Source organism: Megalobrama amblycephala, linkage group LG6, assembly GCF_018812025.1.
Source record: "Megalobrama amblycephala isolate DHTTF-2021 linkage group LG6, ASM1881202v1, whole genome shotgun sequence".
Lineage (NCBI taxonomy): Eukaryota > Metazoa > Chordata > Actinopteri > Cypriniformes > Xenocyprididae > Megalobrama > Megalobrama amblycephala.
Genome location: NC_063049.1, coordinates 31,899,273 through 31,926,502, shown reverse-complemented (window position 1 = coordinate 31,926,502; position 27,230 = coordinate 31,899,273). Strand labels below are relative to the sequence as shown.

The 27,230-nt window shown below is 37.5% G+C and overlaps 2 protein-coding genes across 7 annotated transcripts; one reads left to right on the top strand and one right to left on the bottom strand.

Annotated features, from left to right (window-relative positions):
* The first annotated feature begins 1,519 nt into the window (after positions 1–1,519).
* ints6 (integrator complex subunit 6) lies at positions 1,520–17,203 on the top strand. Of its 3 annotated transcripts, none has more exons than XM_048194053.1 (18): positions 1,600–2,099; positions 2,186–2,263; positions 2,677–2,826; positions 5,867–5,956; positions 6,265–6,448; positions 9,878–10,003; positions 10,666–10,814; positions 11,991–12,143; positions 12,449–12,581; positions 12,754–12,848; positions 12,940–13,050; positions 13,138–13,353; positions 13,558–13,765; positions 13,950–14,092; positions 14,182–14,353; positions 14,460–14,798; positions 15,158–15,251; positions 16,404–17,203. In XM_048194053.1, the coding sequence occupies exons 1-18, from the start codon at positions 1,989–1,991 to the stop codon at positions 16,495–16,497; spliced, it is 2,646 nt and encodes an 881-aa protein (XP_048050010.1). In that variant the 5' UTR covers positions 1,600–1,988; the 3' UTR covers positions 16,498–17,203. The 3 variants fall into 3 exon arrangements, with proteins under 3 accessions (XP_048050012.1, XP_048050010.1, XP_048050011.1); XM_048194054.1 differs by having other exon boundaries at positions 1,621–2,099; positions 13,639–13,765; XM_048194055.1 differs by lacking the exons at positions 6,265–6,448; positions 9,878–10,003; positions 10,666–10,814; ... (9 more) ...; positions 15,158–15,251; positions 16,404–17,203 and adding an exon at positions 6,126–6,173 and having other exon boundaries at positions 1,520–2,099.
* A 1,407-nt stretch (positions 17,204–18,610) lies between these two features.
* serpine3 (serpin peptidase inhibitor, clade E (nexin, plasminogen activator inhibitor type 1), member 3) lies at positions 18,611–24,427 on the bottom strand. 4 transcript variants are annotated; one of them, XM_048194058.1, is made up of 9 exons: positions 23,715–24,418; positions 22,719–23,018; positions 22,328–22,561; positions 21,996–22,223; positions 20,576–20,774; positions 20,375–20,475; positions 20,149–20,235; positions 19,278–19,361; positions 18,611–18,902 (listed from the first exon to the last, which is right to left on the bottom strand). In XM_048194058.1, exons 2-9 carry the CDS (start codon positions 23,008–23,010, stop codon positions 18,853–18,855), a joined length of 1,275 nt encoding a protein of 424 aa, XP_048050015.1. In that variant the 5' UTR covers positions 23,011–23,018; positions 23,715–24,418; the 3' UTR covers positions 18,611–18,852. The 4 variants fall into 4 exon arrangements, 3 of the variants coding, with proteins under 3 accessions (XP_048050015.1, XP_048050014.1, XP_048050016.1); XM_048194057.1 differs by having other exon boundaries at positions 21,996–22,226; positions 23,715–24,417; XM_048194059.1 differs by having other exon boundaries at positions 21,996–22,226; positions 22,719–23,000; positions 23,715–24,415.
* Between the last annotated feature and the right edge of the window lie 2,803 nt (positions 24,428–27,230).

Below are 27,230 nucleotides of genomic sequence, written 5' to 3'. Positions count from 1 at the left end.
CAGAGTGGAAGTTGTTCTATTTATAGTTTGGCCTTATCATGTGCAGACAGACACCACAAAACTATTGTACATTCTCTTAACTCAAGATAAGAAAGCCAAACTAAATGGATGCATATCCCAAATAATTTTGCAGATTATGTGACCAAACATGTCATTCATGCACATATGCTGGCTTTTTTATAACCATAAGTGCATATTGTTTAGGAAAGTAACATGATAAATTTGTCCTTCTGTTGTTGCTATCATTGTTTCCAGGAAGTTCTGTTTGTCACTTTGTATAAAGAGAACAATGACATTCAACAGCTACTAGCAAAAAAGAAGGGAAAAAAACTGAATAAATGTCAATAAAGCAACAATAACATGTCACTACATCGTAATACTATGTTCTTCTATACTTCCCATGGTTAAATCTTTGAACTCTTTATTAAATGGAAAGGTGATTTACTAAGAAAAAGGTGTGGTTCCATATTAGAAACAAGGTTAAAGAAATCTCATTTAAATGTATAAACTAATTTTATCCAGTAAATCATTATTTACAGAAAGTACACATATAAACTGTAGGCTACTTTTTGTAGAGACTTAGAGACTCTTTGAATAAGAAAACTATAAAGACTTTAAAAGTTTGAGAGCTTTATAGAGTATTTATTTGATAAATACTTTTTATTTATTTTGTATTAGTCTGTTTTTTTTTCTTCAATTTTTGTATGCATAATTCAGTATCTGCATTTGAACGAAAGTACATGTACAATGTTGAAGGGTTAGCTCACCCAAAAATTGAAAATTCTGTCATTTATTACTCATCCTCATGTCGTTTCACACCCGTAAGACCTTTGTTCATCTTCAGAACACAAATTAAGATATTTTTGATAAAATCCGATGGCTCAGTGAGTTCAACTTTAATATTATAAAGCGGCGAAAATACTTTTTGTGCGCCAAAAATAACAAAATAGCGACTTTATTCAATAATATCTAGTGATGGGCGATTTCAAAACACTGCTTCATGAAGCTTCGAAGCTTTATGAATCTTTTGTTTTGAATCAGTGGTTCGGAGCGCCAAAGTCACGTGATTTCAGTAAACAAGGCTTCGTTACTTCATAAGTGTTTTGAAACTTCAATAGTTCTTGTGACTTTGGCAGTTTGAAACAAATGATTAATAAAGCTTTGAAGCTTCATGATGCAGTGTTTTGAAATCGCCCATATTGTGGAATAAAGTCGCTATTTTGTTATTTTTGCCGCACAAAAAGTATTCTAGTCGCTTTATAATATTAAAGTTGAACCACTGTAGTCACATGAACTGTTTTAAATATGTTTTTAGTAGCTTTCTGGACATTATTGCTGTCAATAAAGGCCTTGGATTTTATCAAAAATATCTTAATTTGTGTTCTGAAGATGAACTATGGTCTTACGGGTGTGGAACGACATGAGGGTGAATAATTGATATAATTTTCATTTTGGGTGAACTAACACTTTAAATAAAAAACAATGTTTACAAATGCGCATGCTCTCGTTGAGCTTCGCTTTTTTGAGAATATGCAAATTATTCATTTTCAGGTGCCAATCAGTTGAGGCGTTTTGACGCATGGCACTCGGGCAGGGCTTGGGAGGCGGAGTCAAGTGCTGAACGCAGAATAAAACCACTGCAGCCCGCGAGCAGACCTCAGTGTGAGGAGAATCATGGACGTAAACTAAACAGAAAGTTACCATGATAAAAGTTAGGCATTTCTTTCAAATTACAGCAACAACACCCGTTTCCCTTGTAAATCAACAACCTTTTCCCCCCAGGGTCTGAGGTTTGCTTAAGTTTACAAGGCATCGCTCTTTCAACACTAACTACAGTTACACTCTGACAGAAAGAATGCGCGAGACAGTTAGCATTAGCCGGCTAGCAGCGTGCTGACAGCAGCGACAGGAGGCGAACAAAAGATTGCTCTGCATTTGTCCGCTTGCATTGACACTCGGTCCATGTAGAAGGGGCGATTATCAACACAATGCCCGTGTTACTTTTTCTGATAGACACGTCCGCCTCCATGAACCAGCGCTCCCATCTGGGCACTAGCTATCTGGACATAGCGAAGGGCGCAGTTGAGACTTTCCTGAAGGTAAATGAATACACGTCTCTGCTCCACATTCTTACTTTATTGAAAACTTACGAAAAACCTACGTTTCCATCCACTTTTCTCCACAGCTGAGGAGCAGAGATCCGGCCAGCAGGGGAGACAGATACATGTTAGTGAGTTTTGAGGAAGCACCGGCTGGAATTAAGGTACAAACTCTTATTTCTTTCCAAACCTGATTTATTTTACTCCAGACACTTTCAGCGCTCGCTTCGTCTGTTTGCGTTTCAAAACACCACGTCTAAATATGTGGTGTGAAAACATTCTGCCCAGCATGAATTTGTGTGTTTAAATATGGCCGACATTTTGTTCAGTGTGGCAGCAGAGAGCTCTAAGTGTGTGTGTGTGTGTGTGTGTGTGTGTGTGTGTTTGTGTGTTTGTTTGAGGAAAGAGAGATGGGGGACTAACCTAACTTAGTTTTCCCACCCAGAGAGAGAGGAATTTTCACTGCCCTTTACACTATTCCCTCAGCCAATTTCAGATCAATGTGTCTGCCTGAAGTGATGTGATGTGAGGGTATCTTTAGAAGCATAACTAATCATTTGCTGTGTCTTAATTTCAGGCTGGATGGAAGGACAGTCATGCCACTTTTATGACCGAGCTGAGGAACCTGCAAGCAGTTGGATTGACATCGATCGGCCAGTCTTTAAGGACCGCTTTTGATTTGCTCAATCTCAATAGATTAGTTTCGGGGATAGACAACTATGGACAGGTATGTTATAAACCAGGGACTGGTATAAAGTCTTTGGCCTAACCCCATGAGCCCATCCCCAACAACTCAGTTAAACAAGCACCCAGTAGGCTCACACTGTGCCAACACAATCCCAAAGGGCCCCTGGTGACACACTGTAGTAATAAGTAAACTGCATCTTGGATGCAAATAAGGGTGATGATTAACTAAAGCAGGTTTTGTAGTGGGACCTCAGTTATGCTGTGTAAGTGTGCTCTAGTTAAAATTGTTCCAGGTTGAGCTTGGTCTTATTTTGCTTAATTGGTTGTAAATGAGAAATTCTCAGGAGTTTTCTTAAGGACACAGTTCTTGTACTCTTGCATGTTGAGCTATTAAACTGCAACAGATGCAAAATCACCTCACACTGATAAGATTTGGAGGCTATGTGTGGTGAGACCGATCACTCATGATATTTATTACGATTATTACTTTTCTCTGAGAAAATTGCTGATAGAACCCATGTGGATATGCAAGAAAGAAAGAATAAATTATTTTAAATTTAAAGAATATTATTTATTATTTTTTTTACATTTTATTTATTTTGTCAAAAATGTGGGTGATTTGTGCAATACGCCATACTGAAGGTTCTTATTGGTTTTAAGCACATTTCTGTGAGGTTGCAAGGGCTTTACTTTGGTCATCTCAGTGGTTATTTACTAGCTCAAGTTTATGCTATTCACTTTTTTTTTTTTTTTTTTTTTTTTTCCTTCGAATTCAGGTTACTTAAATTGAATTATATAACCTATCATGTAATTTAAAAAAAATTCACATCCCTTGCTGTAGCAATCCACACGTTGAGGAATTTTGCTGGAAGACAAAAGATTTCCCCACACAGATATATATAAATTTTTATTATTATTATTTTTTTTTTGTGCTAGTTGAACAAACTCAGGGTTACGGGATTAGAGCTGATGAAACTAAAACAATCCAGTCAGGCTTTGTTGGTTTCATGACTCTGATCATCAACTTTCTCATTCAACTCAGATCCTGAGTTTGTGGAATGTTTTCACATGAAAGTGTGATATCAGAGATCCACTTCTCACAAAAGAGTCAGCACGATTCATTTCTCTTCTGCTGAAGATTAAGACAGGGTTCCCACGGGTCCTTGAAAGTTTGTGAATCTGAAAAAGAAAAAGAAAAAAGAAAAAAATTTCAAGGCCCTGGAAAGTTTTTGAAATTAAACATACATGGATACAGTTCCTTGAAAGTGCTTGAATTTATTTTGTGCAAAAAGTTTTCTGGAAAAAATTCCATATTACCTCCAGTCCGCCAATGTGTTATTTCGCCAACACTTCGTAGCCTATGCATACTAGCTTGCTTGATTTACATTAGTTACGTGCATTTACGTGTTACAGTGTTTCCCACGTGAGGTACTTTGTGTTGTACGTTGCCATGTCGTTCACACCTGTGCGAAACTACTACGATGGTACCTCAACATTTCACAGATGTAAACTCATGAGGCCAGAAAAACTTAAGCATATTCATATATACCTTAAAACTTCTGGTTACGTGAGCCTAAGCTCTTTTCAATAAAATCCATGCAAAAGTTAATATCAGATCATTTTAGAATACAGTATAGGATGTACTGAATATTCTTCAGTTTTATGCAGTAGTCTTCAGTTTTATGACATAGAATATTAGATCTGTCATATGGCCAAAAAAAAAACGCTTTTTTTCATAGTTTTGTTTGACACATGAAAACTGTAACAATGTATCTTACATGGTAACAAGATGTAACCTTGCTCTCACTTGAAATGTGTCCCCACATTAAGGCCCCATTTACACTAGTGCGTTTTTTTTTTTTTTTTTTTTTTTTTTTTTTTTTTTAAATGGCATTTTAAATGAAAACGGTCCTCGTCTACACTGGCGTTTTCAGTGTTTCAGAAACGATCTCCGTCTACACTACACGGCCAAAAATGCATGTCACATGACTGTTTATGCACACTGGGCATGCGTGTACTGTAAACAGTTGCATCTTTCGCATGTAGGCAGCTGAAGTATTAAAAATTGCACAATGGCTGCTAAAAATTACTACAAAGCCAGCAAAGATTGCAGTTCAGTCTTCATGTTATTGTTTTCACAGCTGTCAAGGATACGCAGACACACACATATATATATAATACAGATTTCAGTAATTTTTAAAGCTTTGTCTATTGATTCTAAAGCGTGTTTGTATATATTGTATGTATTTATACATTTAAAACTAAATGCTTAATAATCGTTAAACTAAAATTGCTTGTGTAATGGCTTAAGGGTATAATAATTATATAAATCATAAATAATTATAATACTCATCACTAAAAGCCAGATGATTTTGTTTTTAAAAATGTATTATGTGGTGACCTTTTAATTTGGAGCAAGAGAAACTGGGATAGTGACTTTGTTTATGAGAGCTGTGTCACTTTGCTCACAACTAATTGGTCAGCAAACCTTTCGGTTTGACATGTCTTACCTAGAATATAACTTATCCTGGAGCAGGTTAGCCATGGAGCATAACTAACTTATTTTTTTGACAGAAAAGAAGAGAATTTAAAATATGCTTCATATTCTTTATATATGCTATATATCTTCATATTATGATTTAGACAATATATTCTGTCTCTGAGTTTATTATTGGCATGTTATAGAGCTGCATGTAGTGACATGACACAAGAAAAACAGGGTCATTAAATCTTTTCTCTGCGTGCCTGAGGTAAATTTAGATTTGGAATGCTTAGTAATGGATCTCTTTTGTCTCTGGTTCACGTATTCACGTATCAGAAATGACTCATCCATAAAATCTGCACTGTGCTGAAGATACAATTAAGTGTAATAAATTGAAAGAGCAGAGCATTTAACTGATTGATTATACATTATTTTATCAGTGCATATATGGAGTGTTTATGACTTGTATAATGAAATCGGTGTGTTAACATCAAAAACAGTGGGTGTATTTGAAGTGCCTTTGTCTAATGAGCTCCACTGCAGGTGCTCAGTTTTTATGGTTATTGTTTTATAATTTTTGTTGTCTCGTGTTTTGCAGGGTAGAAACCCTTTTTTCTTGGAGCCTGCTATCATTTTGGCCATAACTGATGGCAGTAAACTGACCGGCAGTTCTGGGGTGCAAGATGAGGTGGGTCATGTGTCAGAATGGGCCAGACTTGAGGACTTCCTCCGTGATAGCATCCTGTCTAGTCATGGGTTTCCTATTTTGCTTTGTCCTCTCTATCCCTTGCTTGTTTTTTTTCTCTTGATATAGTTTGCTCCTCCCTTCCCATATCATCTGTTGTTCTCTTTAACAGTATGGCTTGCAGAGCTGTGAAAGTAGCTGGTAAAATGAGCACTAGTCAAGTCAGTGTCTCCTACAGGATTTTTTTTTCCCCAGGGATTTTTCCATTTATGTGCTGACATGAATTAATTCATCCTTTTTCTCTGCTCTAGTTACATTTACCCTTGACAACACCATTGCCTGGCAGTGAGCTGACCAAAGAGCCTTTCAGATGGGACCAGCGACTCTTCTCTTTAGTGCTCCGCATTCCAGGCCACGCCTCTTCTGATCCTGAACCAATGGGTGGAGTTCCACTTGACTCCTCCCCTATTACGCCCATGTGTGAGGTCACTGGAGGTGTGTATGCATTTTAACTACTTAAGTGAGAATTTTATCACAAAGGTGTGGAAAAGAGAAAAACAATGAACTGCATGTTTTGGAAGTAAACTCAAATGAAAGTGTAACCACAGACAATCAGATCGACAGAGGGTTATTAACAGAACAGTTATTGTAAGGGTAGGTTTATCACTGAAAAATGCATCATACCAGTGGTTCTCAACCCGCAGCCCACCACGAATATAAATGCAGCCCGCGATATGCCGACCGCAATTAAAAAATAAATTACAGCTTTACAATTTATTTTTGTTTTTAAATTTAAATTAAAGGGAAATAAACATATAAATGAGCTATAATGCTTTATTTGTCATATAAAATCATTTTGGTGAGCATTTATTATTTTCAGACATCAGACCTATAGCCTAGGCAATGTAATGACGCAATCACTCAGTTAATGAACACTTACAAGCGGGCGCTTTGGCAGAATTCCAACAGTAGCCATTATTTTTGTAAATTTAGGGATCAAAATGCTCAAATTTGTTATTAGAGGAGAAAAACTAAATGAGGAACATACAATGAAGGAACACATGGAAACGAGTCGTAGAATCAGCAGCAAAGTTACGAAGAATGGAAGAATCAGTTTGCTGTTAATGAGTGAGATGGGCAGCCTTTCTGTTTGCTCTGTAGTAAAGTACTAACTTGACCTGCAAAACCTACCATTTCTAAAGACTGAACAGTGAATTTGATGTACTTGAACTTTAAATCAATAAAAATAACCGCAAATAACCGGCTGGATTGGCCCAACTCTACGCGCGCTCACGAATCCGATGCTGTGCGAGGGATTGCGACATGACAGAATGCTTGATATCGTCAGAGATTGTAATTACAATGCGCTCAATGTTGTTTGTAAAAAGAGCTGAGTAACATTTGCTTAAGTCGTTTGTGTGATTGTTTGGTGACTGTTGCGATATGCTGTTGAAGAGAGTCATAGAGTCATACAGAATTAAATAGCAACTTAAAGTAATTGTATAGTTTGTGTATGTTCATTGAGCAATACTATCTGATTATTATTATTATTATTATTATTATTATTATTATTGTAAAGCTAATGTCAGTAAGTTAGTTTTTATTTACTTATTGTGTGCAACATCTAGGTATAAAAATAGTATTATCTGCTAATACAATAACATTAAATCTGATTGGTTTGCATTGGTGACGTCATATGTAAATTATATGCGGCCCGTGAGACTTGCACTTGTACCATTGTGTGGCCCACTGGGGGAAAAAAGGTTGAGAACCTCTGATCATACTATGACTTCTCTTTAAACAGCATTATGGTAAAATAATGTAACACTATGGCAACAGCCTTTCCTGTATGCAACAGCTTTGCGGGGTTGTTGGGCGGGACTGACAGAACAGCAGTTTCTTTCAGCAGACTGATGGGAGTGACCTTGGATTGCAACATGCCCAGTACATTATGGGTGTTGAAGTTTTCCTACCTATTTGACAAAAGGGAAGACAACAACCTTTTTTCTCTAGTCACCGATTTTATTTTTTATTTTTTTCACCTTTCTACTGCATCGGCAGTTGAATTAAGTTGAATTTAATTGAAAGCCCATTTTCCCAGTGGTGAAGTACCCTTTTAAGTCAACTGGCAATGTTTAGTGGTTCTAGTGCTAGTGCTTTATAGCCACCATGAAATATTTGGTTGTGTGTGTGAGAATTATTCATGATCAAGAATGTTTGAGATCACAAAAGGTCTTTACATGTAAATTTTGAAGATAGATGTTTGTAGCTTTGAGGTTAAAGAAAAAGTCAATTTGGGCACCTGACTAAAGATTTTCTAGTCGACTCTTACACCAGACGCGACAGTTGTAGACAATATCACGGATTATAATGGGTTCTATTGTCTTTTGACGCGACACGTCGCGCTCCTCTCATCTGGTGTAGACACAGTGTTAGTCGTTTATATAAGCCATTGGTCAATTAGTTGGGGGTGAAATACAAAACCATAATAATGAGCATTTACAATGTAAATTTATGTGCTCCAACACTCACGTAAAACTTGCCGCAGTGACACCGCCAAACATCGCTTGAACTTTTCTGAGATCAGAATGCAAACAAAATAATTAGTAACCTATAAGGATGTTATTTATATTATCTTAAAAAAATAAATAAATATGATAAATGTTTTTCCAATTTAGGACAAATATAAAATAAATAGCGCATATTAACAGCAATAATATGGACCATTAGGCTTTACCTGACTCATCACTTATTTATATATATATATATATATATATATATATATATATATATATATATATATATATATATATATATATATATATATATATATATATATATATATATATATATATATAATTTTTTTTTTTTTTTTTTTTTTTCCCTCCAATCTCATCCCCTCCAGTCTTCTCATATAATAAGAAAGGAACACAAGTTTGTCCACATTCAAAGAGAAATGAGCTTTTTGTCTTGCTCACAGTAAAGCTGGCTTTTAAGATGTGCTCTGATGGCATGGACGTGAAAGTTAAGTTAAACGTTGTGCAAAAAGTGTGGTAATAATTTAGCTTTCACACGAACACTTGGATATTTGCCTAATATTAGCATACATTTATCCAGGTTAATGTTAACGATAGACATGTGGCCATGTAAAGTGGTTATTGTTAGGCTACTACTTGCATGTTTTTAATAAGTCATGTTTGAGATCGCACATCACTTTTTGTGTTCATTCTTGAAATGTTCCCACACTTTGGACTTCCTTCCTTGCATATCAACGCATGGAACAGCGCTACAGATCTGCGTGACTTCGCCAATTCCTGTGAAGTTTTTTCGGCGACTAACCGACTGATTAAAATTTAGTCGACCAAGCCTCTTCTCAGCAACTAACGTCGACTATTAGGGGGCAGCCCTACTCTTTTAAAAAGCTGTACATGCCCTGCTGAGTAAATGTCAGATCATACCTATCGGGTGACATTTAAGTGCTGTGAAAAAGTGTTTGAATTGTGAATTAAAGAGAATTGCTGAACTGTGGTTAAGTGCAGATTCTGCTGAACTTGTGTGTGCTGACTAATTCATCTGTGTAATGGAGACAAACTGAACTTTACTATAGAGAAAAGAACAACGTCTGTCCTCTCATGTTGATCAAATACTAAACACAATAGGGCGGCTACTGTGTGTGTGTGTGTGTGTGTGTGTGTGTGTGTGTGTGTGTGTGTGTGTGTGTGTGTGTGTGTGTGTAGCCTTGAATAGCTGTGGCCTGGCAGTAAACTGACAAGAAAAAAAAGCCACAGTAAACGGTTTCATCTTAAAGCAGACAGTAATAAGTTACTTCAAATAATGTGTAGTAGTGAATAGAATGTTCATTTAAGAAATCAAGTTTATTTCACGTGAGATGCAATTAAACTGTGTTTCCCACTGTATGTTTAGGCCGCTCGTACAGCGTGTTTTCCCAGAGAATGCTGAACCAGTGTCTGGAGTCTCTGGTGCAGAAGATCCAGAGTGGTGTGGTCATCAATTTTGAGAAGACTGGACCTGATCCTCCACCTACTGAAGGTAAAGGAGGACCTTTTGCAGGTTTTTTTTTTTTTTTTTTTTTTTTAGTAAAGTACTTATTAATGATAACATTACTGGTAGGCTTAACCAGTATAGGTAAATGGATAGATGGGTACTTAATCTAAACATTGGATATTAGATATTTGATATTATGTAGATTATTGGATATTACAACAAAACATAAATGCTGTATGGCTGCACAGGACAATATGCAGTTTACACAGTAAATGCAGCATACAAAAAATACAAAAATGTTTATAAATTGCACAGATTGAACACCACATTACTGTTCAAAAATGTGGGGTCTGTAAAAACAATTTGTAATGTTTTTTTAGTTTCTTGTTCACCTAGGCTGCTTGAATTGATCAAAAAGTAAAACGGTAATTGTGAAATAGAAATCTTTTGTAACAAAATTGTAATTTTTGATCAGTTAGTGTGTCCTTGCTGAATAAAAGTATTAATTTCTTTCCTAAAACAAAGAGAAAAAAAGTACTTTCCCCACACTTGAGCAGTGTTTTTCAAAGTCAAGTCACCTTTATTTATATAGCGCTTTTTAAAATGCATTCAAACCTTTGAACAGTAGTGTATGCTTTACAAAAAAATAAATAAACCAAGCCATTATTAATGAAACTACTGTTTTTGTTTTGTTTTGTTTTTCCTAGATGGTCCAACAGAGATAAAGTATGGACCTCAATCATGGCACAGCTGTCATAAGTTGATCTATGTTAGACCCAACCCTAAAACTGGTGTTCCTGTTGGCCATTGGCCTATCCCGGAGTCCTTTTGGCCTGACCAGAACTCTCCTACTTTGGTACGAGAAAAAACATGTTTCAATTTGTGTATGCTGTACCATCTGTTCAGTACGGTGGCCCAGTAGTGCACAACACAACGAAATTAAAAAAGCAAACATAAGTTCACAACACAACGGAATAAAGCCACAACACAACGGAAATGCTCCCGACCACTAGGGGGCGCTCAGAGCTCGTTATTGTTAGTATTCCTTGCCAATGTTTTATAAAGTCGGCAGTGACATGAATACCACGATTAGTTTCAACAATATATAACCACTGTATATTGACATGAAATATTAATTCAAAATCACTTGAGTGCACAATAACTTCATATTTATACCTGTGAATGATTTGACACGCTACCACGGCGAATGATGAAGGGAACATCTGACAATTCCACCAAGTGGTTAAAGCGTATAATTTGTTTTCATTACAATGACTTTTAACATTTTAAAAACAGACATGTTCAAATGACAAAGCTTGTCAGTCTTACCAACAGGAAGTAACAAGCAATTTGAACATGCCTGTTTTTAAATGTTAAAGTCATTGTAATGAATACAAATTATATGTTTTAACCACTTGGTGGAATTGTCAGACGTTCCCTTCATCCGTGGTAGCGCGTCAAATCATTCACAGGTATAAATATGAAGCTATTGTGCACTCAAGTGATTTTGAATTAATATTTCATGTCGATATACAACGTTTACGTACTTAAAACTAATCATGGTATTGATATCTTTGTAAGACTGTTGACTTTATAGAACATTGGCAAGGAATACTAATATTAATGAGCTCTGAGAGCCCCCTAGTGGTCGGGAGCATTTCCATTGTGTTGTGGCTTTATTCCGTTGTGTTGTGGCTCGATTTCGTTGTGTTGTGAACTTATGTTTGCTTTTTTAATTTCGTTGTGTTGTGCACTACTGGGCCACCGTAGTTCAGTCCTTTTTATATCTAATGCAATGTTTATATGCAGTGTTGGTATTTCTAGTATAATGTAAATGATGGTATACAATTAACTGAAATATTATTTTTATTATGATTACTGTAAATGTTTTTTACTCTTAAGTTTGCCACAAATATAGCCTTTGCTGGTATGGTGTTAAACGATAGATTAAAAACTGTATTTTTCTAGTGTATTGTAAACTTGTAAGCCTTGTTAGTGTGCTGTTTGCTCAGTTGACTCTGTTTCTCTGCAGCCTCCACGTGCAGCTCACCCACAAGTAAAGTTTTCATGTGTGGATTCAGAGCCCATGGTGGTTGATAAAGTGCCCTTTGACAAGTACGAGCTAGAGCCTTCCCCACTCACTCAGTATATACTGGAGAGGAAATCACCGCACACCTGCTGGCAGGTACTGCTAGTATTTTAGCGCCATACAATCACAATAAATTATTTTTTTTTATAAATTATTTAAATTATAATTGCAATGATTGTCATTTGAAGAAATTATTTTTACACTTCATAATTATTGCACTTTCACCATAAGCATAAGTCAAGAGACTCAGTTCATCACTGGGAAGGTTTGATTACATATAACTCTGACCTGAATCGAACTCGGCACCAAAAACGCTAGTGTGAAAGCATCTTCAGACTTCACTAACTTGCACTTCTGCTATGGCTGAATGTTAATTGCTATAACATTTTATTCTCTTTCAGGTTTTTGTGTGTAATAGTGCTAAATATGGGGAACTCGGGCAGCCGTTTGGCTATCTAAAGGCCAGCACAGCTCTCACCTGTGTCAACCTGTTCGTCATGCCCTATAACTACCCTGTGGTGCTGCCTTTGCTTGGTAAGTTTCATTAATAATATCTCATTTATTAGAATTTATCATATGAAGGTTGATTTTTCTCTTGTCCTATCTAACATCTCAAGTAAAAACAAAATTGACACTCTATATTTGCTTTTGTATTTTTGATTGTTGATGGATACAAGTCACATAACTGTTCATCATGCATTTATAGATGACTTGATTACTGTGCATAAGTTCAAGCCTCCAGCGAAGTGGCGACAGTCTTTTGAAAACTATCTTAAAACAATGCCGCCCTACTACATCACTGTAAGTAATGGAATCAATCATGTTCATTTTAACATTACAAAAGTAATTAAATTAATTTATTTTCTTTATTTCTTCATCCTGATTCTCCCAGGCCCTGCGGAAGGCACTAAGAATGATGGGAGCTCCAAACCTGTTGGCTGACAACATGGAGTACGGCCTCAGCTATAGTGTTGTGTCCTATCTCAAAAAGCTCAGTCAGCAGGTGTGTTCTAATATAGCTTGTTTCTAGAGTCTTTATTCTTAAAAGTGCTTCATGAAGTTATATATTATTAAATTGTGTATATTACAGACGAAGGTCGAGGCAGACAGAGTTTGTGCGTCAGTAGGGAAAAAGACTGTACCAGAAGGTGGGATTAAACTTCGCTGCAGAAGCTCCGCCCTCTCTCTGGCACACAGGAAGGATTTCACACAACTGCTGCATAGTATCATGGGAGATGGGCCAGCTCTGCCAATGGAGGCAAACACCAAGGAGTTTGCTGGCTTTCAACTAGCTGCTCTGAATAAAGTGTGTACATTTACACTACTGTAAATACTGCACACTTTGTAGATGTTTTGTACTGTTATGTGCTCAGGAGACCAGGAGATCCACAAAGAATACACATACATATGATATCTAAATTTAAAACAAGTCTGACTGAGATTAATGTTTAAAAGGCTGGAATTGATTGCAAGTGTTTTTCATATATGGCACACTTGATGTTTTTAACAGGGAACTGTTCAGCAAATGATCCATGGTCAGTTCTTGCCAATTCAGATCCCTCATCTTTGCCATTATCCTCTGACAACACAGGCATTAAAACCACAAGGATTGCGGAACCCCTATGATATCCCAAGGGCTCATCTGCTGGACCAGCTGAGTCGCATGAGGCGGAACCTTCTGCACGCTAGCATCTGCATTCTAAAAGGACAAGATCAAGGTAACACTCAGACAGGCATGAATGGTTATTGATTTCCTTGGAGCAGTTTCCTGAATGTCTGGGCGATTCACTCAATTAAATGTAGCTTCTGATTTCTGAAAGAACTGCAAGCCTCTGACTGCAATTTGTTATATAATAATGTTATATTCATGATATATTTATTTATTTATTTTTTTTACACTAGATCAGCTTCACAGTGTGCCTATAGCTCAGATGGGCAACTATCAGGACTACTTGAAGCATTGCCCAGCCCCTCTGAGAGAGGCAGACCCCGATCAGCCTAAACGTCTGCACACCTTTGGTAACCCCTTCAAATTGGACAAGAAGGTACTTTTAGATCTCAGGCTTTCAAAAAGAAGCACTATACAGATATGACTTTCAGGCAAATAACTCTTTTTCTCTTCTCCTTGTGTCAGGCGATGATGGTGGACGAGGCAGATGAATTTGTTACTGGCACTCAAGGCAAAGGAAAACGTCCTGGAGAGTCCAGCAGTCCTGCTGGGGTAGGGGCCCCCAAACGCAGGCGCTGCATGTCTCCACTACTTCGGCCGGGACGGGCATATACACCTCCCAAAACACCACCCAGAAGTAAGTAAAATCATTTAGTAGTGTCACTTAATTCTGGTTCCTTGAGTGTCTAAAACATAGAAGCTCCAATTTTACTCATGCATGTTTCATGTCTGATCCAAAACAGCACCAGATAATGATCACACAGAATTGGGAAACCACATCACCAACCATCTTGAGTCAAACAACAACTTGGACAAGGAGCTGAGTCCTGTGCCAGAGTCTGAACCGATTCAGCAAAGGAACCACCTTCAGTCAAATGAGATTGAGATCCAGCAGGACGGAGTGCAGGAGAATGGCCAGTCCAGCGAGAGTGAGCTCTCTCTGGGCAGTGAGGGTGAAGAGGAGGCCCCACGCCGCTACCCTTCACCCTGCCAGCTGAAAAAAATCAGAAACGAAGAGAGCCAGGAGCTGAACTCTGAACTCCGAGTGCTTATCACCAAGGAGATAAGGAAACCTGGAAGACGTAAGTAACAACACACATGTGCAGATGTCTTCAACTAAACACTGTTCAAGTGTTTCCATCATTTCCTCTCTTGATGCTCTTTCCTGGATGGTGTCCAGTTAGCAAAGGAGGGGAGGCCTCCCACCAACGCTTTGTCTTGGGCCTTGTGAAATCAATTGGACATGTTGGCTTCTTTTGCTCAATGTGAAAAGCTGTAATAGTATTGCAGCTGGTTTCCATTTGTTATTTTTATTTGTACATTGTAATGAATATTACAGGTCTTGGGAAATTTGATTTTTTTCCTGTGGTTTTACAATTATTTTTTTGACATTGCTCATGACACCATACATCAAAGCTTTCTACCCATGTCCTTAACGCAGGTTATGAGAAAATCTTCTACCTCCTCAAGCAAATCCAGGGCAGTTTGGAAACACGTCTGATCTTCCTGCAAAGCATAATCAAAGAGGCTGCCAGGTATACTCCTTCCTTCAGATTCAAAATTAAGTAGATTGACTACACATTTGGTATTTGTATGAAGAGTAAAGCCCAAAGTAAGCTTTGTTTTTATGCATACAATAGGGTATACTCACGGTGCATGTTATGTAAAATTTTTTTATCAACAATAGATGCATGCTTTGCCACTTATTTTACCCACAAGAGATCAAAGGCTTAGGGTTTCCATTTAAACCCATTTCAAGGGTTCAGCCAGAAGTGGGCACTTGAAGATTGGGCACAATGACGTACATCCGAGAGAACAGGACTGAGGGAAGTTAGCGAGTTTGGGCTTGTTTGCTGTGGTCCAAGCCTGGAAGCGATTGTTCCTGCTGCCTCCCACAGCCTTGTTCTGGTTTCACACTAAACTTGATTCTGTCGAGCCCTGGTGCGTTTGCGCTCATTTTACGTCATCACAAACGTGCACAGTGCATGATAGAAAACAGAACGCGGGTCAGTAAATTGTTTATTAATTTGGTGCTATTATGTGCAGCAGAGTAAGCGACACTTGGGTGTGCTTTATGTGTGTTGCACGTAGACGGCTTTCTGCTGCTTGCAAAAAGACTATTGTGTGGAGGTAGCTAATTGCCATTCATTTGCTGCTCTGATTGCATTCACAACGCCCGAATACTCTGCAGGCTAACTCTTGCTCGAATCCAAGGTAGATCGTCAACACTCATCTCTTACATGTTTTATTTAAGTAAATACATCGTAATTGGCTAAAATACATACGCAGGTTACTTTGCTTCCTGAACAAGTGCGCACCAGGGTCCGTGTTGCTTTCATATTCACGCGAACCGCACCACAGTTCGAGTTATTAGCGAGTTTTTTTTTCTTGAGATCCATGCCCCGTTTCGAACTAAACTGCCAGTGTGAAATAAATATAAAATAGTACAGACTCTGGACAAGGATTAATCTTTCTGGTGTGCCTGTGATTGTATGCTATCAAAAGAAGTATACTTTTGGTATACTTATACGTTTGCCTAAGCACTTGCGTCAAAGTGAAGTGTACTTTGGGCTTAATGTGAGAACACAAATGTCTGCACTTTCAATGCATTAAGCCATAAACATTATGCTTCTATTAATACATCTAATTACTAATTAATTACACTGTGTGTGTGTGCGCGCGCACAGGTTTAAGAAGAGGGTCTTGATTGAGCAGCTGGAGAACTTCTTAGAGGAGATTCACTTAAGAGCCAACAGCATGAATCATCTGGACGGTTTCTGAGCACTCCATCTGCCCTACTTGAAAGACTCGCGCACAGATCTGCACTATTTATGTAACGTTTTTTGGGACTCGTGTGTCTCCAGTTTTTATCAGTATTGAAGCTGATTTTATCGATGAGGACTTGATGGGTTGTCTCTAAACCTCAGGACTAGGGGGATATGGGAATGTTTCTATGTCAGATGGTCATAAACACGCACTGCTCCTTTTTCTTTTTCTTAGACATTTTTTTTCCCATCTAATTGTGCCAAAGAGAACTGGTTGAATGGCATCGGATTCCACCTCAGCTCATTTGCATTTTTGTATTTCCCCCCACAGTCCCCTGTGACATTTTGACACGAGGCATTGATCACCAATATAAACATGTTTTCCTTTTCATTTCATTCAGGAATAGCACCTCTGCAAACTCACTGCTGCGTTCAGTCTCAGAAAAGATTATTTACTAGAAAGTGGTTCTTTGGTTGGATCTCTCTAATAAAGAAACTAAATCAGCAATATTCCACACCAATAAAAAGGCGAGTTACAAAGCAATTCTTTAATGTTGGAGGTTTGAGTGACTTTGAGGTTTTATAATTAAATGTAGTCTTGTACACTCCAAAAATAATTATTGATGATTAAAATATCTCATCTCAGGAACGATGATGGTGCAAAAGATTTAGCATTTGGCAGCAGAGGAACATCTTTCTGAAGTTTTGTTTTCCTGATACTTTAAAAAAGCTCTTATCGATTTAAAAAAAAAGAAGAAAAACACCATTATTACACATGGCTTTGAGAAATTTGCCTCTAGCAAAAAAAAGGGTTCATGTCATCTGGTTTTCAGACCACAGAACCATGGCAAAGTTCTTTGAAAAAGTAAGGACTGCAACACTTATCTGAACTTTGATTTCTTGACTTTGCTGAAAATTGCAAATGACAGTTCTGCATTGAGTTACCAAATTTGATTTACAGAAGGAACAACAGGAAGGATATAATAATGAAACATGCAAACAATGTAAAAATTATATTTAAACATCCATGATAGTTAAGAGCCACTTATTCATTGACATGGGAAGTTGCTGCTAATGTATTCCTACATTACTGCCAAATATTCAGGATCCCTTTGCTTCTTTTGGTCTTTGTGCGTCTCACCCTCCTAACCCTGCACCCTAATGTAGGGACCAAATCTTCATCATACATGTTATAGATAAAGATGAATCTGTGGCTTCTCTAAAAAAAAAAAAAAAAAAAAAGTATTTTTAATATGCTGTATATATGTACATGGTGACATTGAAAATATTATTTAAGAGAATGTTTTGGTGGAAAGCATTTTTTGTAAGTATTTGAATAAAGTCTATTTTACACTGTGAATAGTCATGTAAATAAATGACATTTTTCTGTCATTAATTTCTCAGTGGCACAATGTCATTAAAAGGATTGCAAATCTTACCATGTTCATTGTATTTTTTCCCTACACTTATACCTATACGTTTGCAGGGACAAGTTATTCAAGTGGCATATTGCAATGTCTTTTTTTTTTTCTTTTTCTTTTTTTCTATTGATTACCACAGATCTTAACTTACATCTGTCTGTTACATATATCAGTAAGTTTATCTAATTATTGAAATTTGTGAGATCTAGAACCAAAACTGCCAGAGTTATTCATCATTTAGTAGTGTCGTGTTGTGAGCTCCCAATCTGAGACCATCAAAGGTATAATTAAAATATAATTATCTGTTATGGATGTTTGAGGTAATGCAATAAAGTGTTTGTCTTGTCAAGTTTTAGGTTATTCCTCTTGGTGTTTTTGACTCGTGACTAACATTGACCGTGTTTTCTTGATGGTCGGAGCTCTTATTCTTGAAACCTTAGAAGTTTAACTCCCATGTGAATTTGCAATCGTATTGGGATTCAGTTATTTTGATGCTATATATTTGCATCTTAAATGCCACATTGTAATTCAATACAGCCTTTTTACATTTTTCAGTATGTGTGAAATCAGAACCTTGGTTTAAAAAAAAAAAAAAAAACTGCCAGATCAACTGAATACTAAATCAGTAATGGATGCTAACCAAACATTTCCATTAGAAATGAGGAAATTTATTGTGGGTAGAGGGGGAAAAAATGACAGCAGACGCTGTGATGTGCAAAAAACCCTGATGTAATAAAATTTTATTTACAGATATGTACAAATGTCTTGTCCCTCTTCCTGAAGTGTCAGTGGACCCTCCTAAGGGTCCTCAAATATTCCTCTGACCCCCCAACCATGAGGGAGGAGGGGTGTGTTGAGTTGTTAATATACATTTGTATGATTTTGCCAAGTGTCCTCTGTGTGTGTGAGTTCATAAAGTTCACGAAGCAGTTGTGATTGCATGGATCTTCTCAAGACATCTCAGCTGGATTCAGAACTCGGCCTATAAACAGCAACGAACCTGTGAAATGAAAGCCCACAAATGAAATTTCAAAACACTAAATTTTTTATGAATGATCAAGGATACATTAAACTAAAGATATTTATGTTACAAAAGATTTCTATTTAATTAAATGCTGTTCTCCTGTTCATCAAAGAATTGTGGGGGGAAAAAAATCAGTTTTCAACTGATAACAAGAAATGTTTCTTGAGCAGCAAATCAGCATATTAAAATGATTTCTGAAGGATCATGTGACCCTGAAGACTGGAATAATTAAAATATATCAAAATAGAAATTTTAAATGATAATTTTTCACAATATTACAGTTTTTACTGTATTTTTGATCAAATATGAAAAAAAATGCTATGAATGCTAATTATAGTTTCTAGTATTTACCTGTATTAATCTGTCGCAAGATAAATAGAAATGGTCGATCTGCTTTAAACACTGCTGAACGGGATCTTTTCAATAGCACCATTGCTAAAAGGAAAGATAGAGAAAGAAAGCGCTGTCATTATTTCCCAGTGGATTCACAGCTTCAACAGACTATTCAACTATATCCCATCTGTTGACTACAACTGATTCTCAAGCAGGCCCACACACACATACCCCAGGGAGAAGCTTTGTTGAGCATATAAAACAGACACATCTTAAAGTAAAAAAACAACAACAAAAAATACAGGGGTGTGAATTAATTACAATAATCAGTTTCAAATGATACAGATGTGATTCTGTCATCTTATCAATGCATGTCATTGATCTCACTATGAATAATTCAGCCTTGTATTTTGACAAAATGTCGTAATCTTCAGGTGAAACAACAGACTTCTCTCTGATGACGTATGCAAGATCTCCAATCATTTAGTCCAGTTAAACCTTATCCCTGCAAGCTCACATCCATCTACCTCCATTTTTCAGCAAGAGTGACGGATTATTGGGAAAAAAAATGTACGACAGGGACTTGCTTCCATCGGTTGTCAAAATCCAATCAGCAACCCATAGAACCAAGTCCCCGTCATATTTTTTTTTTTTTTTTTTCCAATAATCTGTCACTCTTGGATGTACAGCACAATACAGAAGAAAAGATCTGCCACTACTTCCACTTTATCGTGACTTTCCAGGTGTGACTTTCCTCTTTTAGAAACAGCAATATACAGTCTTCATTAACATTAAACAGATAGAACTTCATATCTAGAGGTATTCCCCTAAACATTTCTCTTATTTTCAGTTCCCTACTAATCCTTTTCAGCAAACAAATATCACATACCTGTAGCTGAAGCTGCTTTTGTCCCTTCCTCTGTCACCTCTATTCTTGCCTCATGGAAAGCCTCTGATACAAAAAGCCCTTCCCCATCTGCAGGTATATTAAACAGATTTAATCTTCACAGAGTGAGCAAACTTGCAATCATTGATTTCAACTGATGATATTTGTAATTATTTATATTCTCGGCATCTGTGATTGGTTTAAACTGTTTTCAGACCCACTTTCCTACCAGAGATGCCTCTGAAATCAGCAGCTGAGGGACTGAAGACATCAGAGATACCGAGAGATTGTAGAACAGGCTTCAGATTGAACCTGCTCTGCATCTTAAACCTGAAATACACAAAAGACCTGGATATAAGTATTATTCATTTTGAATCCCAACTGCATAAAATCATTTTTCATGTGTAGTTTTTTTTTTTTTTTTTTTTACCTAGGCATAAATATATCCATCTTAGTGCGTCTTAATCCAGTATCCCACAGTCCCACAGCACGGGCGGTGAGCTGCTTTTCCAGCTGTGACAGAGGGGTTTTCCGGTCACCAGGTAACGCCACCAGTAGCCTGAGTGAACGATCCAGGTATGGCAGCTCCAGCACAGTGTATTCCTGCTCTGAAGGCAGTCGGAAATGCCCTGAGACAGGTGGACAGGTAAAGCGAGGGAACTTTCATTTAAAAAAAGAAAAATTAAACCTCCAATATGATTCTTAGGACAACAATGGATCGATAGGCTTCAATTTAACTGCCCAGCCAACATGTCCATGTGAGCCAAACAGGAGTTTTATGGGCGTCATCTGGCCATGAGGTCAAAGTGGGCACTTTAATGGACTGAATGTGGGCTCCAGCTTGGTTAAAGTTGTGGGTCCCATGTTTGGTTGCCCATTATTGTTTATTTGAGGGTCAGTGGGCCACATTTGGGCTATAATAGACTGTATTTATAATAGTAGTAGTAGTAGTAGTAGTAGTATTTCTTTCTTTCTTTCCGCATTCTCATTTAATTAATAATAAAAAGAAAACGGTCACCCCACACTCACCATTTAAACACTATCAAAGTCCCTTTAAGACATGTCACTCGGCGGCCATCTTTGAAACGCCTCTCTTGGCATCCTGGGCATCATGCAGCTCCAAAGCTGTTTGCCAAGATTTCGATTAAATTTCATATTTTAAATCACCAATGAAATCTGACAACAACTGTCTCATATTTTTTTTCCAAACGCTCGAATCATGACAAAAAAACCTGTATTTTTATGCTGGATCAAGCTAATGCTCATGCGCAGACCTAAATGCGCGTTTCTTGTGCCTCATTTCTGAGGCGCGCGTCTGACTGTTTCTATAGAAACCAGTGCTTCTAACGGCCACTGCAGTGACGCGATGACTTTACCAGTCGGCGATTGGCTCTTATTTAGAAGGCGGGACTTATTCCGCCATATTGCACGTTACACTTTCTCCCATTCAAAACAATACGAGTGACACGTCTTGTGTTATTCTATAGTCTTTGACACTATCACCTGCGTGTCAAGGGATCTGTGGTCCCACAAAAGCAGAACAAAGCAAACAACATAATCGGGCCATTTGTGGGTCCAATGTGATCATGTGGGCTCCATAAGGGTTTTGTGTGTAGCCCACCTTGGCCCCATTATTAGCACACTATTTGGGACCCAAGTGAGCCCATATAATGAACATCTAAATGGGCCCCACTTAGAGCCCACTAACATGGGCTAACATACATGGGGCCCATGTGGAGCCGATGGACAAATGTTAATGGGCCCCATTTGGGTTATAGTCCATCAGAACCCCACATGGGGCCCACATGGAAATGTTGGTTGGTTCGTGTCTGTCTTGTTCCTTCCCTTACCAAAATTGACTTCGGTTGACTGGTACATCATCGGCACTTTGACTGTGCTGCCGTCTGAGAGGGTGAAGGGCAGGTTCTGAGTCTCAGTAAAGAGAAATTGTTTCTGCCAGGCACCATGAAATACCACCGTGCTCAGAAGAGCTATGTGCAGCAAACTGTCTCCCCCGGAGGATTCCTCCTGGGCCTCGCTGGACTGAAACTGCTCCTCTCTTGTCTGGAGATGGTCATCTGCTTTAGAAAGCATAATTATTAAATAATTAATAAACTATACTAGTATCATGTGTCTCGTCATAATAAAACAATTTTAATGGAAATCAATAATTAGTTTTCACCTTTACTCTGGTAACGTGCCCACTGCTGTAGCCGACTATGAGTGTGGTTGGGATTACTGAAGTTTACACTCAGTAGACTACTGTTACCCCATCCCAAGGCATGCTGGATAAATTCTGGCAGGAGTTTCACACCACTTTGGACAAATAAGGCATTGGCAAGCTGAAGCCGCACCCCCTCACTGGAATTGCCCAGGTCTCCTTGTGGCCGAGACAAAATGTCCTGTACACGAGCATCTACGAGGACACCGTTGTATTATTATATCATCATAACTGTCTTCAAGTATTGGACAATGGCAGGTAGTCAGGGCATTGCTGATTTATATTTTGCAACATTTAGGACGCCAACATACAAGTGTGTTGCTAGTTCAGCAATAATAGAGTTTACTCTTACCATTGACATCATATCCCAGAGTTCCCTCAAGCTGAGCTAAAGTGTTCCCCCTGGCACCTAGCTGCAGAAGACCCAGACACAATGAGACGCTGGCTGGAGACACGATCAGATTGGAGTTGTTCTCTGTCTCTGTGAGTGTTTGGTAGAGGCTGACGCCAAACTGTGTGTGTAGATCATTGAGGCTGTTTCCCAAGCTACTGTTGCCATGGCAGCGCTCCACCAGCCACAGACAGACCAACAGGGAAGTCACAGACAGCTGATGCATGATCAACAGGTCAAAATCTGCAAACATTACATACACTGGAAAAAGTTACTACTAAATTTGCATGCATAATGCATAATGCATAAACACAGCATAATGTATAATTTGGTGAAATTATTTGGTATATTTCAGCCAGGCTGTAAGCTGAAAGAGCTGTTCAATGATTTTTTTAAAGTGTTTTTATAATGATGACGATCAATGAAAAATACATTTCCACTATCGGCCACTTTTTTTAGCAGCTCAACTCTGTAAGCTTTAAGTTGGTTAATCTTAAATTCTGACATCCTTTACTCACCCTCATGCCATTCCAAAACTCTATGACTTTCTTCTGCAGAACACAAACCAAGATATTTTGAAGATTGTTGGTAACAAAACCGTTTTGAAGACCATTGATTTCCAATGTATAGACAAACAAATAGGCCTACTGAAACATTTCTCAAAATATCTTCTATAATGTTTATATATAATGTTTGGCAGGTTTGGAACAAAATGAGGGTGAGTAAATGATGAAAATTGTCATATTTGGATGAACTATCCCTTTAAGTCCACAGCATTCATATGAATTAAAACAAAATTAATGCAATGAAAAATTGCAGTGATTTACACAGGGTGAACCACAATACAGAAATAGTTATTTATCTGAACAGAAATCTTTATTACATTTAAACAGAATATCAAAATCTATTTAATTAAAAGTATATAACTGAATTAAAATATTTAAGAAATCTTCGTACATGCCGGCTCGTCCTCTGTAGATTCCTTGAGTGTCAGCTGCTCCGGTTCTTCTACTGATGTTCAGCTCCACTGTCACTGTCACTCACGCGCTTTGCTTAAATTGTAGGAGGACGTGCGTTCTCCCTGATCCTCCACGCCAGGATAACTGATTGAAAGAGCTGTCGATCATGAGACCTTGTTTAAAGGGAGAGCTCCGTGTTTGTGGTCTCTGGCGGCGATGTCCGTACCACTCGGTCAGAATTCCTGCCTCCCGCCCGGCACTATAAGGAGCCAGGCAGAGGGAGGCATGTGCCCGACCAACAAATCCGCACTCGAGAAGAAGGCGCGCGCGCGCGCGCACGCGCATACACGCACACACACACAATAAAGAGAGGAAGTCATTACACAAGCAGCTTATTCTTTTGATAGAGTGAAAAAATGCCATCACACAGAAACTCACGGTAAACATGCTGCATCAGCATTTCTGCATGAGATGCAATGTTTAATATTCTCATGTAATGCAGGTTATGAGGTTTTACCATACTGGTAACATCTGCATGTGCTTGGCCATTTGTCTAACCAGTTATGTTTGCTATTTTTAAACACTTCGAACCTATTTTGAATTGTTTATTTTTAACAAAAGTTTGGATGGTTAAGGGTTTTTTTTTTTATGTTTTTGAAATACGTTTGTTATGCTCACCAAGAGTGTTTATTGGATCAAAATACAGTATTATTCTAATATGCTGAATTGGTGCTCATGAAACATTTCTTTTTATTATCAATTGAAAACGGTTGTGCTTCTTAATATCCTTGTGGTAGCCAATATACATATATTTTTCAGGATTCTTTGATTAATAAAGTTTATTTGATTTCAAAAGAATAACATATATTTGATTTTTTTTTTTTTTTTTTTTTTTGTAAAAAATATAGTTTTTTAATGTCAATTTTGTTCAATTTAATGCTGAATAAAAGTATTAATTTCTTTAAAAAAAATCTTACTGACCCTAAACTTTTGAACAGGGTCACTAACATGAAAATCTTTTTATATTTTTAAACAATCCTGTTTGCATTATAACATTCAGAAATTGTTATATTTAACTATTGTATTTTCACATTGTCAAAGTCAGATCACCATAATTGGAGTTTCCATAAATGACCCTAATGGATTGAAGACACATTTTCCCATGGTAAATTGCAACCGGGAAATGATCAGTAAGCATCAGGTATTTGGATTGTGCCCATCAGAAGGCATGTTAATTAGTACAGCCAACTTGGCAGCAGTCAGTAGAGAAGACAGATTCTTTAATTCCAGTATTCCGTCCATGGAATTTGAATTTTTAAGATGGGAAACGATGATGGGAAAGTCACGGTCACTTGAGCAAGGACAATGCACCCAAAGGAATGGCTGCCGAAGTAAACAACTCCTCTTTCATCTTGAAGGTCAGATATTTAAAATTAGCTATGAAAACATTTTTTGAATACAGAAGGTTTGCTCATGGGCCAAATAGGCTATTGATGGACTAAAACATTAAAAGCTTGAAAAATATGCCTTAAATGTTACAATTTTTACACTCTCTTTAGTCCTTTATGAAAAAGTTACAACTAGGCAATCCTAATGGGAGTAATATCAGTGTTTGACATATACTGCCTGGACATATAATTTCAGCATTACATTCTCACAATTAATATGTTGTGGAGAAGGATTGCAAATAGATAGAGGCAGGGGCAAGTGGGAGAGACACAGGCTCTGTGTTTGCATTATTGTCTTATTTAATTGTTAATATATTAGTATGATGATGGTGGTGATGATCATAATAATGACAAATTAACAACAAGCACAAAAATATTATGATCATAAAACATTCAATAACAACAACAACAACAATCCTAATCATCATCATGTATCTATAATTATTACTGTTATTAAATATGAAATATGTAGCTATATTTATATGAAATATGTGTATTAACCAGGCCCAATTCAGAATCAAATCACTGAGGGTGCTTCTGAAATAAGTGAAGTGCAGATTTAATGTGTAAGCAACGGCTCCAGCAAGAATAGAAATGCACAGTGAGACATTTAAGATTATTTACAAGTAATTCCATAATTTGGAATAGAATTTCAAATATATTGATATGGAAATTCAAATATTTTTCTATCAATCTCTTAGTCTGCATTTATTTCTTAATGTGTAGGCTATCTACTTTGACATTTTTGTCCCGTGCTATGTGTCAATCACTGCAATTTCGAGAATGAATCCTGCATTTATATGTGAATGTCACTTCTGAACATTTTCAGCATGTAATTGGCCTAGAAAGCACTTTATAATCACTAAAAGTTGTCACTTTTCTCAGTTCATCGCGATCTCACAAAGTTCCGTTATAATCAATGAAGTTGTCTACACTGCACAAATTTACACTGCAACTTATTTACATTGTGTCTTATTTACATTCGCGAATGTGCAGAACTCGGCACTAAACAAAAACCTGTGAGTGGATTCTGACTAAATTAAACACCCCTGATTGGCCATTGCATTCAAGAGATCAACAAACTTGTCTGTGACTGGCTACATTGCTCACCGCAGCAAAAACACTCTATGCTGAATCCGAAATCGAATACTTCCCTACTACATAGTATGCAAAAAAAAAAAACAGTACGGCAAAAGAGTAGCTGCTTCCAATTCAGAGGCTGCATCCTTCGAAGGCTGATTGCATCACAGCGGTGTGACGAAGGCTGTCCCAATTCGAAATCTCCTTCAAATGCAGCCTCCAAATGCATCCTTCATTTCCCGTGCAATAAAGAATACAACAGATGTATCCTTCACGGCCTTGCCTCCAGAATTCATTGCACGCCAGTGACGACACAATTTTTTTTTTGAGAGAAAATGCCGAATTACACTTTTAAATGCAAGTATTGGGTTTCAGCTTACTCAAATGATACAAATGTAAAAAGAAAATAAGAAAAACCTTTAAGTCATTCAAAAGTTGACTTAAGATGAGATTACATATAGTTTATACTCTTTATTATAGACAGAAATGGACCATGGTGAACATATATTTAGACAGTTCGAACCCTGTTTTGTTTTCAGTCAGTTTAATATAACTTTTAAAAAGTCCAGTACAAACGTTACTGCCACTCATCAATGGCAGCTGTCACATTTGCTAGAGGCGACAAAAAAAAAAAAACCCATAGGCTAGGCCGTCCCATTTAAAGGTCCCGTTTTTCGTGGTTTTTTGAAGCTTTGATTGTGTTTATAGTGTGCGATATAACATGTGTTCATGTTTCGCGTGTAAAAAAACACAGTATTTTTCACATAATTTACTTATCTGTATACCGCTGTTTCCACTGTCATAAAAACGGGCTGATGACTTCCTTGTTCTATGAAGTCCCTCCTTCAGAAATACGTAACGAGTTCCTGTGTTGTGATTCGACAGCTCTGAGCGCACCGTGCCCGGAAAAGTCACGCCTCTTACCATAACGTGGAGATGCACGCGCTCAGTGTTATTGTAAACATGTCTTTAATTTTAACCTATAA

What these genes read in the sequence shown, in the direction of transcription:
- ints6 (XM_048194053.1), top strand. Translation starts at nt 1,989, where the DNA reads ATGCCCGTGTTACTTTTTCTGATAGACACGTCCGCCTCCATGAACCAG. An exon ending in TGCCGCCCTACTACATCACT is followed by an intron (nt 12,849 to 12,939) that starts GTAAGTAATGGA and finishes TGATTCTCCCAG; the next exon opens with GCCCTGCGGAAGGCACTAAG. An exon ending in TCCCAAAACACCACCCAGAA is followed by an intron (nt 14,354 to 14,459) that starts GTAAGTAAAATC and finishes GATCCAAAACAG; the next exon opens with CACCAGATAATGATCACACA.
- serpine3 (XM_048194057.1), bottom strand. Translation starts at nt 23,010, where the DNA reads ATGTTTGCAGATTTTGACCTGTTGATCATGCATCAGCTGTCTGTGACT. An exon ending in AAAAGCAGCTTCAGCTACAG is followed by an intron (nt 19,362 to 20,148) that starts GTATGTGATATT and finishes CTTTCCTTTTAG; the next exon opens with CAATGGTGCTATTGAAAAGA. An exon ending in CTTGCGACAGATTAATACAG is followed by an intron (nt 18,903 to 19,277) that starts GTAAATACTAGA and finishes TTCATTTCACAG; the next exon opens with GTTCGTTGCTGTTTATAGGC.